Below are 20,157 nucleotides of genomic sequence, written 5' to 3' on the forward strand. Positions count from 1 at the left end.
GCATTTCATGGATAATCCTCATGTCTTCAATTTGCTATTAAAAATACAAAGAAAACTAACAAGGCTGCCACAAAAGGATGTTCATCCTTCAGTTAATTCCTGACATTCATAGCGGATTTGAAATGCCTGTCTTTCAACAATGATGCAGTGTTTTTCATGTTCGGTTCCGAGGAAAGAAATGCCAGCATTTTTCACTGATGGATTAAGCACTGAAAAACTGGAGCTGGTGTTAATCACAGTTGCCAACAGTTACTGTCAAGTAGTTTGTCCTTATCTAAACTTTAAACTGACTTGGCTTTGGCAGCAGCTAAGTTGCAACGTGGTCAATACCTGTGAAGCCTTTTTTCTGTACGCAAAAAAACCCCACCAAAAACCAACCAAACCCAAAACCCATATCTATTTGTAAGAGAGGAGAGAAAAAAGAGACTTATTGATTCCTTTTGTATTTAATTTTGTGCTTTTCCTGTACGTCCATTCCCTCTGTTGTTCATGTGTTGGGGATATTATCCCTTCAGCTCCCATTTGTTAATTTTTTTCCATTCAAGCTGCTGACCATTCTCCATGATTCATTTTCAGTTCAATGCGAGTTCTGGGGGATGGTATAAAGAAGCCTCCCATTCATAGGAGAAGGTACAAAGCCAACTAACGTGACTAACTGTTTTGCGTTTGAATGTCTACTAACTCCATTCTGTCATGTTAGTAAACCTGTAGGACCTCTCCAAGCCTTGGCATTAGAGCTGTGCATCCCGCTTGGCTGCTTTCCCTCTCCAGTCTGACCCAGGAGCACATGCTCAAGCCATTTTCTCCAGGAAAATATGTTAACAACTTGGAGAAGTCTCAGACGACATTTTGTTGGCCTTTGCCATGTGTAAGAGTTGGAGTGATATTAAAATAATTGTTTACCTGTGAGCATAATTGTGCATAATTCGGATTTAAAGCACATCAGACACTCCTGCCAAGGCTTGCAGGAGGGGCACCTGGGGAGGGGACGCATCAGACACGATCGCAGAGTTGGAGAATACTCTGCAGATCTAGAGCTGGTTGAATTAAATGGCTTTAATTTTGCTCTTTTGCTGGCTTTTTTTATAACCATCTTCCTAAAAAAATAGAAAATAAGGTGTTTTTTTCCTTTACTTCCATGTGTGTTTTTCTTCTGTATAGCAAACTTCCAGTTCCTCATCCGTCATGCAGATATGCATTTTCAGTCACATAACCTTTGCATTGTCTGTTAACATATAAAATAGGAAACTTAATTTATGACACTTTGTCCACAGCAGACATGCGGACTGTCCGCACTTACACATTTTTAGTCTAAAATACAAAAGAAGTTTAATGTCTCCCCTTCAGTAGTTCAACCTCTTCTCGTCTCCCACAGACCGCTAACTCTCCTCCTGTGGCAGGTTAACTCAGGATTTCGCTTCTCTTGAACTGGAAGGAGTTATATGTGTGTGTAAACAAACTACCACATTTCCACATATGGAAAAAATGTTACCATGTTGTTATTACCAAAAAAATCACTATGCCTTACCATGCATCAGCGTAAGTGAAGCCATATGAGCAGTGCTGTACAGTTCAGGAGAGGGCTTTTAAAAAAGAAAAAAAAAAAAAGGGCAAGAAAGAACATGCTTTTTTGCTTCTATGAAGCCACTTTATTTGCATCGCTCTGTGCTGTGGAGGAAGAAGTGCAGTGCTCATCACCTCAGCTCATGGAAATGGATGTCTTTGTTAAAGCTCCTCTGTAGGAGCTGTGTTAGTATTTAGAGTCACAATATCCTGAATCAGTGAGCTTACACATAGAATAAAGAAAACATCTCAAATAGGCAATCTAAAATACCTAGTAATATCTGAAATGTGTGGTAATTCTTTCATAAGCATTCTCCCTTTTCTTTTTCCTGGCCTCCCAGACACTTTGGTATCATTCCCTCTAACCCCAGTTGCAGAGCAACAGCCTGAAACTAATTCCAACAGTTTATAGGTTCTCTCACAAGGCTGATGTATATAATAGCTCATCCCCCTCCCCAAGTCATCTTCTGTAAAGGGGTTTTACATGCTCTGCGTTGATTTTGTTCAGTTTTTATGGTGTTGCAAACAGATTGTGGGTGGCTCCCCAGCAAGTGTAATTCTGTAAGACTACTTTCCACAGCTCTTGCCAAGGTCTTTTTCCTTCTCTGAGACCTTCCACCACTTCCAGGCTTCCTCCTACATGTGTGCATGCCTCCTCTCCTTCCCTGCCTCCACTCTTTTGCTTCCCTTCCCTGCAGTTTTAGCATTTGGGATTGTCACTATAACATGGCAATGGTCAGGAATAGAGGCACCTTTCAAAGTGTGCTATCTAGTATAAATGTTGCATCATTTCTTTAACGAGGAAAATCTTCTCTCCTTCAATTAAAAAGTGACCATACAAGAATTACTGACTTTTGCAAACAAGTCAACAGAAGCATAGCTCCAAGGGTCCGCCAAGCCCAGTAGCCTTGGGGCCACAAGCAGATGCCTGGTGGAAGCAAGGAGAGGGGAAGCATGAATGATACCTTCCTTGGGATACTTTTGCAGCCTCCATCTAGTTTCTGCTGCGCAGGTTTTATTGACCTGCTGGGAGGCTGAACCCAAGCCTGAGAGTGCAGTCTGAGATGTATGATGGAGGTGGGTTTATTGTGGCCAGGACTTGGTTCTTTTATGGTCTCAAGCAAGTATTAGTCCCCCCATCCCTCACTAATACTTACATCTGCCACCATGGTTTAGTTGGATGATGATGAAGTACTTAGAAATATTGGCATGTTATGGGAAGGTATGTCTTCATGAAGAATACTTATGGTGCCGTGCTAAGAGCTACTGGTGAAGCATGCCTGGAGCTTTGGGGTGCAAAGCACAGGTATTTCAGGTATATCCTCACTCAATTAACATCCTTAATAAAACAGGTAGCAATTATCTGAACTCCACTATAGAACACCAACCATCGAACCCTTCCTGAATGTTTCTAGTGTTGTACTGTGTGTGGAAACTATACGAGAACTTGGCATGAGATGATGCAGTCAGTGGCTTTAAACCTTTCTCTGTGCCCTCTGAGGCTTCGGGCACTCACAAATCCCGGCCCAGGGATGCTGAGCCTTTTTGCAGGCTCCTGGCCTGGAGCAAAGCATGCTCTGGCCATGTCCTCTCCTTGCTTGCATCACAGACCAGGGGCTGGGAGCAGGACTTGTGCAGTGCTGCTCTGGCAGATCTGTGCTGATGCAAAATTCCCTTCAGATGATGTATGTTTCCTTGGACAGCTTTTCCAGGATTTAGGGATCCGTTATAATATGTCAGAGATGACATGATTATTGATTTCTTTGTGTCTGCAAAACCTGCAACTGGGCTGTGGGCTGACAAAAAATAGCAAAAGCAGTATTTAAAATAACAGCCAAAATATTTGCATTCTGTATTTGCATTTCTTATATCTTTCATGATGCAACTTGGGGACTCCTTTGGGGTATGGGAGCTGAAGGGTTTTCTAGTCAAAGTGCTTTTGGACGGACTCTTGATTTAATCCCAAGTTAATAGTAAGATGAGCTTGTTTTTTTCTTCCAGCCTCTTTCACTGATCTGCTGTGCAACATTTAAGAATGTAACTCTCTCCTTATTTTTCTCAAGTGTAGCCTGAGGTTATTAATACTTGTATGGAGGGGAATTAAACAATTAGGTATCTGTAAGGGATTCTTTTCTGATTTGGGGATGAGAGGTACCAGAAAAATACTAATCGTTACTAACACAATGGCTATGTGTGATTACTTATGCAAAATTGGTTTTGGTATGTTTCAGCTGTGTTTTCCCCAAAAATGTCTCTTCCCCCACAAGGAGCAGTTTCTCCAGTACATTGTGTAGTCACCGATGGGATTGGTTTGGGGGAAGCATGGGCTGTCCTGCTACCCATTTGGTGATGACCTTGGTCACTTGGAGCACTCTGGTGTGTTCTGGCAGCCAGAAATATATAGTAGCTACTGCATTATTTCTGAATTTGTTGGGGGTTTTTTTAAGATATGCAAGAGTGAGAGTTTTAACATTCCCCTGTTCCGTAACAATCCAATAATCACAGCCCTTTTCCTTTCTTTGCCTCTTTTGATGTTCCTAGTTTGAGCTGGTGTCCCTCTGGCGTACAGTTCATTGCCATGGCTCCTGACTTTACTTGTAGAAGGTATGGTATAAATAAATGTGCAGCAGCAAAGGAGCACTTGCAGACAGCCTGTCGTCAGCTTTTCGTGCATTGCCTTTTCCGCTGCTGCTCTGGCTGAAGCGTGCACATGTTTGTTTGCTTCGTCTGCTTTTTCAGCAATTAGTCTTGGGAATGGGTCTTCTGGACTGGGATTCAGGTGAAGGTGGTGGCTGCTTTTTTGGCCTTGAGCATTAATCAAGCTGCAATGTTGGTTTGAGCTGCTCTATTTCGTGCTGATTTTAAGCCGTGTTTTTCCCATAGCAGTGATCGTAACGGTAATTGTGACAGCCAAAGAATCAGAACAAGAGTTAATGTAATTCAGTGCTGCTTTGTTCTGGATGAATCTCATAAAGGATTTAAGTTCATACCGACTTGCTCTTTGTGAATTGAGAGAGATCTATTTTTTTCTTCAAAGAGATTAATCATGCAAAACTTTCTGTGAAAAATCAATCCAATAGCTACAGATGAAAATTTCCCAGGCACTTAAAGCTTGCAACTTCTGTATAAAATCCCAGAGTTGAGACTGATGCTTGTAGCTCAGAGCTTTACCTGATGTTGCCTGGAAGCCAGTCTCCCGGATTTTATAGCTTTCCTCTGGCAGTTCTTGCTGGTTGTGAGTAGAGCTATAAAACTTATTCTGAAGACTAGATATTGAGAAAGAAGTTAATCTGTCCTTCCTGTTACAGATTTAATTACATTTGGTCTATATATCCTGACCAGCAAATTACAGACCAGTATCACCCACTGATAATTATTTTATGGGCTAATATTTGACATTTTGAGCTGTTTGTGTCACAAAAAACTACTTTCTTTTTTTCAGTACTATGTAACATCATTGTTACCACCTTGGGATGCAAGAAAAAACTATTCTTCTATCCTAAATAGTTGGTAGAAATGGAACTGATTTCTCTCTGTGGCTATTTTAGAATAAACTTTGTAATGCCTGCCACTGATATACATTGTTGAGTCGAAATCTTCTTAAAGCAGATTAAATGGTAAATGCCTCAACCAGTCTTCTTTCTCATTAATACCATGAAACACCATCTTTAAAAATTTACTCAATCTTTTTATTCAAGGTTTATTGCAATTTTTGCTTTGATGATGCGTATTTATCAGCCACTTAATGCTTCTAAAGGAATGCAGAACATTAGTCACTACTATGCAAGTCTACCTGAATTTAAAGCTCCTCTGGTTGTTTAAATAGTACAGTCTATAGAATGTTTTCCCTTTCATTTGTTTATATGTCAGCTTGTTGGACACTTAGATGTCATGATTAGCCTCAGGCTGAGATGTATATCCAGGGTAGCCTTGCTTCAAACTAGCAGGACTTTGTGAGCATCAAATCAAACATTAGCCCTGGAGTTGTGCTAGTGTACCGGGGGATGAATCTGTAAAGCTTGCACATTAACCCATGCTGGCATTGCAGTGGGTTTATCGATGCTTGGGCACGACGAGCAGGAGGGTCAGAAGACAACAATTAGGGCCAGCGTATATCAGATGGAAATAGTCGCATGTGAAAGAGGGGGTGTTTTTTTGTAGGTGAAAAGACAGTGCATTAGCATCTTTCTGTCACTTGTCTGTCAGCATAGGTTGACCTATGTAGCATATCTACATAGGTTGACCAAACCTTTTATTACTACCAATTCTGCAAGCACAAGTTTGGTATTTTATTTAGCTTTGAGTGATTATGTCTGGCTCTGTAGGACAAGACCTAGCTTCCTCAGCAAATGATAAAATAGGATTGGTTGGCTGATGGAGACAACGTTTATTGAATTAAAAAAAAAAGAGAGAGAGAAAATGAAATAAAGAAATCAGCTTTGGAAGAAAGAAGGAAGGACATTATCAGTGCCAAAGCTTTGTGCAATGGCAAGTGCTAAATAGATTCAGAGTGTCTGCAGAGATGAACATTAGAGGCAGCCCAGAGCTGGTTTTGTGGCTGCTGGGAGGGGTGTTGATCTAGGACAGGCAGCACCGTGCTATACAAGGCAGTTTAATTTGAGTGACTTTATTCCAAGGGAGAGCCTAATAAAAAGCTCACAAAGAGAGTATGTGGAAATACCAAAATCTTTAGAGGGTTGTTTCTAGATCTTCCTGTGTACCACTCAAGAAGAAGAAAATACAAACAGTAGCAAAGGCTAGTGACAAGGAGTTTGAATGGTCATTCAAGCAACTACCATGTCTCATTAGAGGCACAAAGATGCTGCTATTTGTTCTGAAGAAAATAGAAACCCCTTTGCTGCTATCTGCACTTGGTTGTTCAGAATTAGCACTCTGAGGAAGAACATCAATATTTCCCTGCAGAGCTCAGTTAGTGACTGCCTTGTGTTTTGTGTGCTATGCGCTGAAAGACACTGATCCCTAAGAGTTTGTCAGCATCTAACCTCCATGGTTTCTCTTCAGTTACAGCCTAGAAGGCCTTGCTGGAGACTCTGGTGAGAACAAGAAGCCCTCTACAAACTTGGAGGCTTCTTCTCTGAGCTCCAAAGACCTCGGACGGAGTCCACTTGCCAGCAATCAGTGCGGGTCCTTGGTCTTGCTCACTGAAGAACTCGAGCAAGGAGAAATCAGAGACTACGATCACCAGGTAAAGCTGTCGAACTATTGTTAGATGTCTAGAAAATGCTGTATCAATGTTTTGGAAGTAATTTTCCCAAGTGACAGTCTCACTATGAAGGCTTCCACACTATATATAAAATATTATTAAAATCTTCCTTCTTTAACACAGAGGAATTGCCACTATGTTAAATTTGCTACTTAGTTCTTTGGGACAATGTGGTTGATAAGAGAAGTCCTAGGGTGAGAACAAGAAACTTCCCAGTTTTCTTCCACTGATTGCATGAGTAGTCATGGAAAAGGTACTAACTTTTTAGCATGGTTATAGTGACATTATCAATTGAAGGTGTTTTAAGGCTTCTGCAATTAATGCTTATGCTGCTTTTTGCAGTCCCGAAATACACACAAGTACCAAGTAGTAATTTATCTGCTAAAGTTTTCAGGTTTTTTGTCATATCATAGGAGGAAAATAAAGATTTATGTTTTTTTCTTTCATAGCGTAACCAGAATCAAAAGGTCCATTATTATAAGCAACAGTTAAGCAAAATGTTAATTGCATATTAAGAAAACTTAGAGCAATCTCTCTGGAGCGGAAGTCTGTGGTAGCTATTAAGGACAGATGGGCCACTATATTATGAGAGTATCTGCTTATTTTTATTAAAGAAGCAATTATAGTCTTAAATACTATAAATACCTTGGATTTCTGAGTTTGAAGTTTCAGTCATAGTATTTTCTGGGTTTAGGCCAGAATCGTTAGCCAGCCAGTCTGTCTACCTCGTAGAGTCACTGCTATACATCAAGGCAGTAAACGGGTCTTACAAGATCTGGCCTGTAAAGCTATTATGTCAAGACTCTCATGTCTTCTCTTGCTTTGAGGAATGGCATTTTTGGGGAACACACGGCTAAGCATCAGATTTTTTTTTACCACGTTGAACCACAGTCTAGTTATGCTGAGGAGTTGGAACCACAGCAGTAATTTCAGTGGCCACCAGACAGCTAACAGTATCTGTCCTGTAAGATCTTGCAAGAAAATCAAGCAGCCAGTCTCTCTTTTTGTTGCATAATTAGTTGTCTTACACTTAAAAGACCAAACAAAATGTTGCATTTTGCCTGTGCAACACTGAGTACATTTTTCATGGTCCTTGCATTTCTCGCCTATTACTTTATACTGGGATCGTTTAAATTTTCTGCTGTTTGAAAATGAGAATTTCAGTAAACATGAACACCGAACTGTGATCTAAAGTTGCGATGGTGCTGTCCTTCTTGGCATATCTGCTCAGTGTGGTTATTTTCTGTTCTGCAGATGCATCAAACATCGCAGCCACAAGGATTTAATTTCTGTTCTTCCGCTGCTTCATCTCCGCTGACCAAATCTATGTCTCTATTGTCAATTAGTAAACCAGTGCTGGACAGTGAGTAACGCAGTTTTCCCTTATACATTCTGTCATCTGTATTATTAAGTATATCTTGCTACCTTCCCAAGGCAGAATTTGCTAGTACCTGCTCTTGCTTTCCTATATTATGTGAAATATATGTTTCACTGCTGCATGGAATTGTGGGTGGAAAGGCAGAACTCGTTCCATTTAGATCCATGTTTTGTTCTTCCCAGCATATCCCTGGTATTTCCAGTTCTGTTGAGTTTCTTTTGTGTTTTTATTTTTTCCTAATTAGACTACTGGTAGGAAAACTATGATTTATTGAGGTTTTTATTAAAAGAAGAAAACCTAAAACAACAAAAGTTTGAATTTTGCATCCTTTCAGAATTTCCTCCTCTGATGTCAGGTAATTTCCACTTGAGATCTTACTTTCCTACTTCTAGATTTTTTTGAAAGTTTGTATATTGAAACTTGAGAATCCATGTTTTGGTCTCCTTGAGGGAGTTTGTTGCTATTTATTTTGAGTTAAATGTTTTGGGGCAGTCGGATGCAGTTTATTGAATCTCTACCTGAAGAAAATAATAAAATGTGATTAGGTGAAATTTTTCAGTTTAGCTTAATTGAAGGGATAACAAGCACTTAATCTTGCAATTTCACTTAATTGATTCTTTCAGCTGAAAAAGTCATTCAGAAGGCTGCAGCTGGATGTGCTTAGGAAGGGCCACATTACACCTGTTTTCATTTTATTAATTGCCAGCCAGAAACCGAATTGACATTTTAGATCATGTCTTGTCAATCACTGATGGTCTCTGGTCTTTTTCTCTTTATTAACATGCTTGTTCCTTGCAAAGGTGCTTTTAAGAAAGGTGTTTTATTTGTTTAGGAGGCTTGCTGGAGGCAGCTCACAGAGATTATGCTTTGTAGGAGACGTTTTTAAATTCTTTGCCATTATTCTTCCATGACCAATACGCATGTGGCCTAATGGATGTGTCCCTCAGCAACACTAACCAAAACACAGGCAGATCTGTCCCGTGAAAAGGCCGGCTCTGCTCCGTGCAGTGGCGCACCCTCTTTCCTCCTTGGGCTGAAGGCCGCCTTTTTTTTTTCCTTAAGCAACCGATTTACTGGCATGGCATCCAGTTGCTAACCAAACACCGTAAATAACTCAGCTAGCTCCCAGAAAATGCGCTGTTGGTGGCTGAGAGAGCCTGGCCAGCTGAGGCTCTTCTCCCTCTCCCTTGAGACTTTCCTTCAGACCCATGGCAGGGGGTTACAACAGCGGAGAGTTTGTGCCTCCATCTTGGAATTGGACATCTTGCTGCATTTCCACTCTTCTCTGCCTTATTAAGTGTTAAAAATGCCATCGAGGCCTGAGCTGGTGGTAGACAGGTTTGATTATCCCATCTTCTTCTAGAGTCGGCCTAGCCACAATGGTGTGTTGAGAGAGAAGGAAAAGAGATGATGTGGTAAGCTTTCCAGAGGGGCTGTGCAAGAAATAGCAGGGTTAGTCTTCTGCTTTGAGGTGGATGTCTGTGAGCCTTGGACACTGAAGTTGAAAATTGCTAATGCTTCTGTGAGCTTTATTTTCTCAGCGGTTAATTTGCAACACCTCAGAAAGGGCCTCATTTTTATAGGAAGGTGATTTCTGAAAATCAATGCATTTGTGGCAGTTGATGTGAACATCCAAAAGGATTACTCTCCTTGAAAATTTAGGTCAGGAATTCTCTTCCCAACTCTGACATTTTCCTGACTTTGGAAACTTCAGTAAATCAATTCATTCTTAGTCACTTTGACAGAGAAAGCGTGTTACTTGAGTTGTGACCATAAGGACATGTGAAGCAGCTTAGTGTCTTTTACAAGAAGGTCTCAGTGTATAAACTTCCTTGTATCACCTAGGTCTGACATTCATATTATTGCAACAGAATACTTCAGAGTTATGCAAGAATAAATCCTTGATTTCATGGAGGTGAATTCTAGAAAAACTTTAATTCTTCATTCCACTTGCATAATTTTGTGGTAGGTGTTTAAAAAAAATCTCTGATCCTTTCAAATGTTTCTGAATGGGAAGTGAGCAACATGTTCTGCACAAAAGCTTCAAAAACTAAATCCAAATGAATAAACATATGGAGGGCTTTCTCTTATTTTTCCTGTTTATTGTCATATGTACTGAGGCGGGAGCAATTCCCAAGGCTGAGTTTCTAGCTTGCACTCCATCTGATGTCTCAGATACTCCAAGAGCTGCTGTGGTCGTTCACAGCTGTTAATCCTTCAGCATTTTATAGAGGGAGGTCACAAGAGATGTTGGCTGGAGTGCCTGGAAGAGTGCTTTCGGCTTTGGAATAGCAAATTTCCAGTGTGGAGCATTGTTCTAAAGCCAGGAACTGCTATAAATAAAACCACTGAAATGGAAGTTGAATTGAAGTGTGCTGGAGGACGTGCTTCTATTTACAGTGAAGTATTATTGTTCATCTTGACTTTTAGTCTAAATAGATGGTAGACTACAGAAGAAAGCAAGCAGTGTTTCCTAGTCATATTCTTCAGGTCTGGGACATTTGAAAACTCCTTTGAAAGGCAGTCTAAACAAAATCAATGCATGAATCTTGCTAAGAATTCTTCAATTTAAATGCCTTGGGTCCCTCTAGGGTGGTTCTGCTTACGTCAGAAAAGTGTGCACATAATTTTAGTCAAATCTCCTCTAGGTGATTGGCATTTATGACTAATGGCTGAAAGAAAATTTCAGGGGAGTTTGCTTAGCATTGCTTGCATTGCATTGGGTATTCCTTGGATAATATTTTTATGTTCTGAATTCAGTTTTGGGGTGTGATACCAGCAATACAAAAAAATTTCTTTGTATGTGGCTGAACAGACATGTTTTATACAAAGAGAGTAGTAATTGCTACTTCTTTCTCTTGGAAGTTTCACACTGATAAAAGTCCTCAGGCTCTTTTCCCTGTTGTGCAAGTGGATTGATTTAACCATGCCATGGAATGGCTTAAAAGTGCGTCAGTATATGCATTGAAGGTGTTTAACGTAGATGCTTAATGTAGGACCCTTAGGTCAGACCTGTCCCAGGGACAGAGTTTCCCCAGCCCTGTCCCAGTCATCGTTCCGGAGCACACGCTGATGTACCATGTGAGCGATGGGTATCCAGCAACCTGACACTGGTCAGGTCACAGCTCAGAAGTTTTCACCTGTGCTTGTATGATGAGAAAGTTTGGGAAATATAGCTCTTGGGCATCTCCATAAGAGGCTGTGTAGCAATTTCAGTTAAGGGTGGCTAGCTGGCTCCCACATCTCTTTTCAGAAAAGATTGTACTTACAAAGAATTGTTGCAAAGCTGCTGCTATGCAAGAACTGCTCTTAAATTATTTTTAAACAGGAATTACAGTAAACCCTTTTAATTTGCAAAGTTTGCAGATGAGGGCATGAACAAATAGCAGGGATTCCTGGAAAAGTGCATATTACTGGAAGATAAATGGAACTTCATAAATTGAAATAAGCAGAAAGAGCGGGAACATGTCTGGGAAAAGATGATTGAACTTGCTGTCATTATCCCACTGATAACAGGAGATTTGATGTCACAGACTGATTGCCGAGTTTGGCACTGTGTTTGGTAGACATCTTCCAAGCAAGGACAGGAGAGGGTGCAGAGGGGCTTTTCTCATGTTTAGGGAGTTTCTTTAAAACAAGGACTGTGAGTTCTAGAAGGCAGGAGAAGAGATGCTTTTTTTTTTTTTCTGTTTTATTTTGGAAGAAAAGGAGGGAAATTTAGGGGTGTCTTTTTTAAAGCTTTTTTAAAGGAAACTTTGAAGGGCATACTGTTATCAAAATGTTTGGGGTTTTTTAGGGATAGAATGGTAAGAACATCCTCAGGTGGATAAAGTATCCTTGTTATACCCGGTAGCTTTGGTGTCATTTAACTGCAAAAAGCACTCTTAATCAAGCTAGAACAACTCAAGATATTTGTTTCCCTGGCAGTTATTTCAGTGAAGCAGATGACCTTTGTCCAGAGATCCACTAAGTTGTTGGTATTCTATTTGGGAAAATAACTGTTCACATGTAGGTCTTCATTAAAGAGTTCCTATAAAAAGATGACAGCAAAGATAATAAAGCCTTGAACCTCAACTTATGCATGCAGTGAGACTTGCATCCTCTGAAACCTGCATCCTCTGGAATTTGCACGTTCTCAATTCTTTGTTTCTTGTGCCTCTTCTGAAGCCAGCTGCTTTGCAGACATTTCCTTTGCTTTGGTTTTAGTTTGCTTTGGCCGCTTTCCTCTCTTTTTTATTATTAAATGCATTTTCAAGCATGCTCTAATGTCTGCTGTTAACCCACTTCTCAGCCCAGGGCCGGACTCGACCATCGAGACGAATCTCCTTCTCCTTCAGCATCTCTCCACTCATTCCTAAGTCTAAAACTCTCTTTTCTATTGGCTCTTCTTCCAGTGATGATGAGGAGGAGTTGGATAGTAAGTAACCGTTTTTGGTGCGTTGCAGCCATTATGGGTGGAAACAAAGGGAGATCTGGTTTTTTTGCTTTAGACCTTGAAGTTTCAGCTTGCAAACATTGAACTAACCTTTCCATTGCATGATGTCTAACAGCATTATCTTAGTCCTGTATCTGAATACTAACTAATGGCAGAATAAAAGGATTATAATCCAAAGAGTCTTGTACCTCAGCACCAGCATCATCATCTGCCACTCTGACCACCAATATAGTCATTACCTTTTTATTAAAACCAAAATACTTGTCTTGAGATTGTTGCAGTGCATGGAGTTAACAGAAGAGGTAAATCCTTGCCCTCCATAGGTGAGAGTGACGACATTGCTTAGTGGAAGTAGGAGAAGAAGAGAGAAGCCCTGATACTAAATTCTGAAAATCTTGGTTACAGCCTCGCAGTTCTCCTGCTGAGCAAAAAGCATGCATTGCATCCAAACACCTTTAATCATCAAGGTGTTCGTACCTAGGTCCTGATAACTATAATCAGAATAGATTTGTCGGGAAGCAGCCAAGTGTTACATGGTAGCTTTTTTTTTCCCCTCCCACAAGCTCCATTGCTAAAAGAAACCCACCTAAGGCAGAAGATTGAATTAAAGTAATTTAGATGCCTCTTGGTTTTTTTTAAATAGGCTTATCAAAGATAATTGAAAATGTTTCCTATTTCTTAAGCATGTTTAATTAGACTGTGGAAATAAACTAGAACAGATAATTCTCTCTCTAAAGACAAAAATCAGAGCAACTGCAGTAGTTGGTTCAAATCAAAGGTTTGCAAGAAAACTAGCCCACATCCCTCGTGTTCATACTGGGATGGGGGAAATTGCTTTCCAGTCCAACAGATTTCAGTTGCTTCCTGAATTCAAAAAAATCTCCACACCATCCATGTTGTAGGTATCTAAATTCTCCTCCTTTCCATTCCCAGTCTTCACTGTGGGTTTGTCCCTTCACTACAAGAAAGTCCTGTGCTCTTCCCAGGTGTGATACTACCCACTTCTGTATTTAAGCTCCTTCCTCTTTGCTCTCTCCTTCTCTTCTGCCTTTAAGAACACTCACAGTTCATGGTCCCCACAAAGTGAGCTGCAAACACGCAGCTGTGCATTGATGTTACGCTGCCACGGTAAAAAGTACTCTTAGCTAAACCTTTTGGTGGATTTTGATTTTTGATTATGTTTGTGTGTGTGTTTGTTGGGGTTTGGGGGAGGTTGTTGATTTAGTATTGTTTATTTGTTTTACACATCCAACTAGTTAGGTAATTCCTAATAGTCAGGTTAGGGTATAGCAATTTGGGTGGGTGTTTCTGGTAGCCAGTTTTTATCTCTCTCCCTCAAAAGTGCTGCTGTTAATGATAAGCATTTAAATGGCAGAGATTGTCTCAAACAAAAACGTTGCTTTCTTTATGTGTTTTACTCCCTCATATTTGAGGGTACTGTGGTGACTTTTATATAAAAGGTTGGTTTGCCCACAGTTATTCATAAGACTGCTTTGGCAATGGGCATTTTTCATGTAGTAATCCCAGACCAGTCTGTTTATTTTTTCACATCTTCAGGGTTCGTTTCTTATAACAGGATGGATGTGTTAGCACTTGCATTTCAGTTACTGCTCCTCAACCTCTCCATGCCTGTTTTTCTCCAGACTATGGAGAATTAGTTGCAGTTTGTTTGATATCATGATATATTTAAGACCCGGATTTCAGGTGGCTGGACAAGCCATTCTGTGCATTTTAGAAAATTACTATGAAGCCTTTAGATTTCTTCACACGCAAAAGTTTTAATTACTACCAGCATTAAGGAGTTGTGAGCTGGTTTCTTTTCTTTGCAACGTCCTAGTCCAGTCGCTGCTTTCTGCATAACGGACCTTGATGAATTATTTCAAGTCCAGCTATTTCATATGGAATAATTTTGGTGGGTGATGCTTGAAAGGTGTTCAGATAAGTACACCAAAATTTGTCTGCTAGATTCATTGGACATAGGTGGCAGTCCTGGCCTTTGAACAAAACTAACTTTTTTTGTGGATTGTGAAGTCAGCTTTAGCATTTCAGTTTTGAACCTGGTCATGATAAAAAACACAAAAATTTTAAAATAAAGCTTCCTTCCACTCTTCTGCCTCAAAAAATAAACCCCAAAGGTGAGAAAATGCGTGCTTTTCTATGCTTATCTTCATGGGATTTATAGCTTGCAGCAGTGTTGATCATACGATGTTATATTGTAACCTAAAATATAAAATCATAAGCAGGCTTTCACCTTGATTTTTGTCGGGATCCATTTTGCCTGCCAGTGTCAAGAATCCCTTGTTTTTAAGATAAAACAGTATTGCAGTGAAAGATAAATAGTACATAATTGAAGTTCCCATGCAATGTACTTTCTCAAGGTGCTGAAAAACAGTCACAAATACAAAATTATTACAGCTCTTGATGCAGCGTTGTTTCATATTTCTTACATTAACTGCAGAGAAACAAAAAGGTTTGTGAATACTTAAATCCAGTCAAAATGACGAATCTATTGAAAAAAGGAAAGACTGAGGAGGCTTAATGTTAAAAGCAAACTGGAGTTGAAATGTGAACCAGAGTTACTGGAGCATCAACCAGGGATTTGGGAGTCTGTAAATTACTTGTGTGATCTTGGTAGGCACTTAGGTAGTGGATATTACATAAAAACCCAGCACAGTCAGAAAATGGAATACTAGACTTCATTTGATATATGTTACAGTATTGCTAACTTTGATGTATTTGGGATAGATCGTTAATTAGATGAAAGATCTTGCAAGGCAGATATTAACAGAGATGTCCAAGCAGGGATTAGGTAATGGGGTATGCCCGCATTTTAGTTTCTCAATATGAAGGAAGGATATTTCTGTCTCAGGCTGTGTTGACACTTGAGTCAGTGGTTAGGAAAATGTGTATTTTAGAATCATAAGGCATAGTATTGTACGCACAGTTTTTCCTAATGCACTTACTGCTTTTCGATAGAGGACCACCTTTGCCTCTGTCAAGTGGCTCTTTTGCATTCACCCTTAGCTTTAATATGTTAACAGAACTGGAAGCCAAAGTACTGTTTTTCTTAAAATGTATGTGGAGAAGCCTAATAAGATGATCAGTCATGCTGCTGCTTGAAGTTCCTACAGGACTGCGAAGAGGGCTTGCAGTGAGGGTTTTTGGAATCCTGACAAGCCCAGTTACTCTGGAGAGAGCCTTCTCTCCTCTGGATCATTTCATCCTGATTTTTCATTATTCTTCAATGGTTCTGGTAAATGGTGTCAGCTACCTAATCTGCTCCAAATACATGGTGCAAGCAGGCTTCTTGTGGTATAAAGAGAATTTGTGTCATTGGCACGGCTTCAGCTTCATGTTGAAAGTCAGACTTTCCTCAAGCACAGTGTTTTGTGACTAAGCCCTAGGCTGGTAATGTTTCGTGGAAAACAGAATAAGGCTTCCCTTGTTTCCCTTACTCTTTATGAAGTGCTTCAGGATTTTGATGGGAAAATGAACTATAATTTTATCAAGCAGCAAAGTTTTATACATGAAACCCGGATGTGTTATACAATAGATTCTTTCTAGTGATGTATAAATAAAAGTATTGTGGCAGAATGATTCTCATTTACACCTATTGTCATTGAATTGGCAGTTCTGATTCCGATACTCAGATTTACCAGCAAATTTAATGGATGCACATCCTTTGCTTAATAGCTGAAGAAAGATAAAGATACTAAGCAGGCTTTCACCTTAGCATCTAATTTGAGAGCACCTAAGGATACAGGGAACAGGCTTTATCTTGAGCACATGCAATCTATTCAAAACACTCACTTCTGGAAAACATTTCCCCTTTCTCTTGAACCATCCAGATATGCAAACTATGTTTTTTAAAATCAGTGGGCTAAGAGTGCAGTCTAACATGTCACCCCCCACCCCTCCGATCTTTTCCAGGTACGCAGGCGTTCGGCAGCCCCACGGGTTCCTCAGTTCAGAGGTATGGTATACTGGGGGTATCACGTCTCTTCTGGTGGGATTCCTGCAATGGATTCTGCTTTGGACACCCAAAAGCCTTCCTGGCCCTAGTGTACTTCAGCTGAAAACACAAGTTGTCAGGCTTGTTACATCTAAAGGCTGAAGAATATTTCAGATCGTAGAATATGAAAGTCTGTTCTAGGTCGTATCTCTAATAATGCTTTGTGTTTATTCATAGCTAATAACATATCAGATTATCTATTATAAAAAAAATCAGTTTACCCTGAGTTTTATTTTACACTAAAAATAATTGTTACTCCCTAACTCTGATTATATTTCTATAACAAAGGCCAAAACGATCATGTTTTTGTACGTTACTTTTCATCCTTTCAAGCCGTAGAGTGGAGATAACCTTTCCTGTGGGCGCTGGCTTTCAAAGCGCTTCCCTGGAGGAAGGACGTTTGTGGCACTGAAGGAGCTGGGTGCCTGCTCTCTGTTTCACCCAGATAGCTTTGGCTTTATTCCCTGGCTGGGAGGCTCTTCACCTCTGCTCGCTGCTGTTTTCTCCTCCTTGATTTCATTTGTCTTTCTGTCGTTCTGCTTTTGGTTTGTGTTGTACGTCCTGTTGACAGGCTGTGTCCTTATTGCATTAATAGTTTCCTCCGTAATTTCTTATTCTTCCATAGAAGCTGAAGAAGTCATAAGCTTGTGCACGAAAAGACTGGCAGAAAGTATCTGGTGTCCCAGAAATGCCTAAATTAATACAAATAACCATTGTTGTTTATTACTTAGTATTGGTACTCTCATTTCTCAGGGGAGGCTTTGCAGACAGCGTGGTTTCTGTTAAAGACACTCCCAGCCTTTTCAGAGTTCATTAGATGTCTTTCTCTGGAAGGAGATTTCTCTTTAAAGGATGTGTGCATGTCAATTCCTTTCTGTCTGAAATATTGATCATTAAATGCCAAGGCTGACTATGTCTCCATGACATGGGCCCTGTAAATGGGCAGATGCTGCGAGCTGGTTAGTGCTTATTTGGCCACGGGAGCAGCAGAGGGTGCTATGGCATCGTTTGAGAACAGAGATTTCTTAAAAACAGAAAAAAGGATTCCTTGAAATATATGACAAACTACTGGATTGGCATTTTGTCTTCACTTTGCCTTCTCTGGTATAACACCATAAAGCAACCCGTGACTGTACTGGATAATAAATGCATTTGTCCTTTAAAAAAGAAGCTATCCTTTTAATAGATACTTTGGGAGGAAAAAAAAAAAATCAACCTCTTTCTTTTTTGATTTTAGCATATCTGAAGAGAGCAGCAGTGTCCCCGCTGGTAAAGGTGGAACAAAAGTCAGTCGTACCTTCAGCTACCTCAGGAATAAAATGTCCAGCAGCAAGAAGAGTAAAGTAAGCGCGTTCTTGTGATTTACACAGCCATGAAATACCCATAGGTAGCAGAGGCAAATTCTGTAATTCATTGTGTTTCCATAGGGTGGTATGTATGTCTTTGCCTGACTTTCTTTTCTTTTTTCTTCCTTTGTGAGGGGAGGATTGTCTGTGGGGTAGTAGGGAATAGCTACATGGGAAATCTTAGCACCCCAAAATCGAAATGCATCTGAGGTGGGTTTTCCTGCACAGTGTTTTTGCCTCATTTCCCCACAGAAGGAAGCTTCATTTATTACAGAGGATAGATTGTGCTCCAGCATGATTTCTGGCTTTGCAGTGATTGATGGATCTAATTTTTACAGAACATGAGAGGTGTTTAATAAAATGAAGACAGGAGCTGTAAGAAGGGACTGGCTGCCGAAGGCTGTATTGTGTTTCACTTTTATTTTTACCTTTGCCACAAAGTTCCGTGCACTGCTGGAGAAGTTGCTCAAACGGTGACCTTTAGTGATGGCCAACATTTATTTTTTCCCCTTTTTTCCATCCTTAAAACCCTGGGATTTAATTTGCTGAAGGTGAAGTGCCGCTCAACACAGCCTGAGTTTCCTGGGAACAGCATTGGTTACAGAAATAATTACATTATTGCTAAATACTTCACAGAAACAGGCAGTTGTTGCCTTAGATTGTCCCCTGAAGCTTAATGCACGTTTGGGGTTTTTTTGGCTTGGTTGGATTTTTTTACTCAGTTTATCATGTCTGGCAGAAGCTAAGAGCACCTTACCTCACAGTGGGCAATGTGTATTATATAGTTAGGTGATGTGTAGCTAATATGTTGGTAAATACTATTGGAAGGCCCCTGAGACACATAATTATATAGTCTGATGAGTGTCTGAATAGCAAACAGGGAAAAAAAAGTGGCATAATGAGCATTGTGCCTATGGCAGAATAAGGCAGGGCTGAAGCATATGTGCATGGGAGGGGTCACGTTTCAAATCACAAGTGTACTTGATTTTAGCCTTTCCCAACATCAGCACTTGATGTTTCAGACTGAGTGTTCCTTGAACATAGCTGGGTTTGTGTGTTCTTATGGTCCAATGCACATTTTGATACACGTTTTTGGAAGGTTGCATCACCTTTGAAATGAGGTACCAGCTTGTAGTGAGATCAGTCATCCTAACGCACAGTTCCTCTTTATGGATCTGCCTTTAAAGATGCAAACTGAAAGCACCAGTGGCTCAGAGCTGCTGCTGAGCAGCTTTAAGACAATGCTGTTCCCTGCTGCAAAGTACAATGTCCAAAAAAAAAAAAAAAAATCTGTTTACCTAGAAACCTCTGTGCAAACCACTAGTGAGTAGTTGTGGAGCATGTTGCACAGCCTGTGAACAAGACTGGAAATTCATTAACTGGTTCATGCACTTTGGGTGTATAATCTCTAAGCAAGAGCTGGACGTGTATAAGAGATCTGGTTGGGACAGGTAAGAAAATACGACAGAAGTACTTGAGATATTTTCTCTGCTGTTGTTAAATAAGTGCAGTCTGATTTTGCTAATTTGCATGATTGGGTCTGAAACTGTTGATAAAGAATTGCTCCGAAATTCAAAACATTTTTCACACTATACAAATTGCAGCTCACGTCAGTTCTGATATTTTTACTAACTGAAAAACCATACTATCTTTCCAATTACAATTTCTTCTCTGCTTGTGGTAGAATGTTTGCCTTACATATATTTTTAGAGCTTCAGCTGTACATTAAATAATTTGACCTAAAAATTCTGGGGAACGCTGATTTCTCAGAAGCATTATGGCTGATAAAAACCTGTAAGAGTTAAAAAGAAAAACAACAAACCTTGAAAGAGGAAGTTGGACAGGAAGAGTTGGTTTCTGCTGCTGTCTGGGCTGTCAGGAGGGAGAGAGGCTTCAACTTCTTTCCAACTAGGTTTTATTTTTCTCCAAACCTTCAGAAATCATCATTTTCTAAGACGAAGTGTAAAATAAAGCACATCTAAGCCTGCTAATGGCAATGTCTTTTTTTGAAAATGGTGTAAACAGTTACATAAAAGAAAACTAAAAATAAAAGGGTGTTTGGAGTGTTAACTGTAGGGGATACTGATAGAAGTTTATGAATTTACCCATGTCTGGCATATACTTTGTGCTATTCAGGGATTAGTCAGCGAATCGCTTGAAGTCAGTGTGTGCACTGATTCACATTTGTGAAATCTAAAA

General features: G+C 40.0%; 1 protein-coding gene across 1 annotated transcript in view; it reads left to right on the forward strand.

Annotated features, from left to right (window-relative positions):
- Positions 1-20,157, forward strand: part of AKAP13 (A kinase (PRKA) anchor protein 13) — a 70,425-nt gene that overhangs the window by 22,817 nt on the left and 27,451 nt on the right. The window contains exons 5-8 of the mRNA XM_010284395.1: positions 6,586-6,769; positions 8,042-8,150; positions 16,531-16,573; positions 17,850-17,955. Of these exons, the coding sequence (XP_010282697.1) occupies positions 6,586-6,769; positions 8,042-8,150; positions 16,531-16,573; positions 17,850-17,955 (442 nt within the window). The remainder of the gene's footprint in view (positions 1-6,585; positions 6,770-8,041; positions 8,151-16,530; positions 16,574-17,849; positions 17,956-20,157) is intronic.

The sequence above is a fragment of the Phaethon lepturus genome, unplaced genomic scaffold (genome assembly GCF_000687285.1).
Source record: "Phaethon lepturus isolate BGI_N335 unplaced genomic scaffold, ASM68728v1 scaffold313, whole genome shotgun sequence".
NCBI lineage: Eukaryota > Metazoa > Chordata > Aves > Phaethontiformes > Phaethontidae > Phaethon > Phaethon lepturus.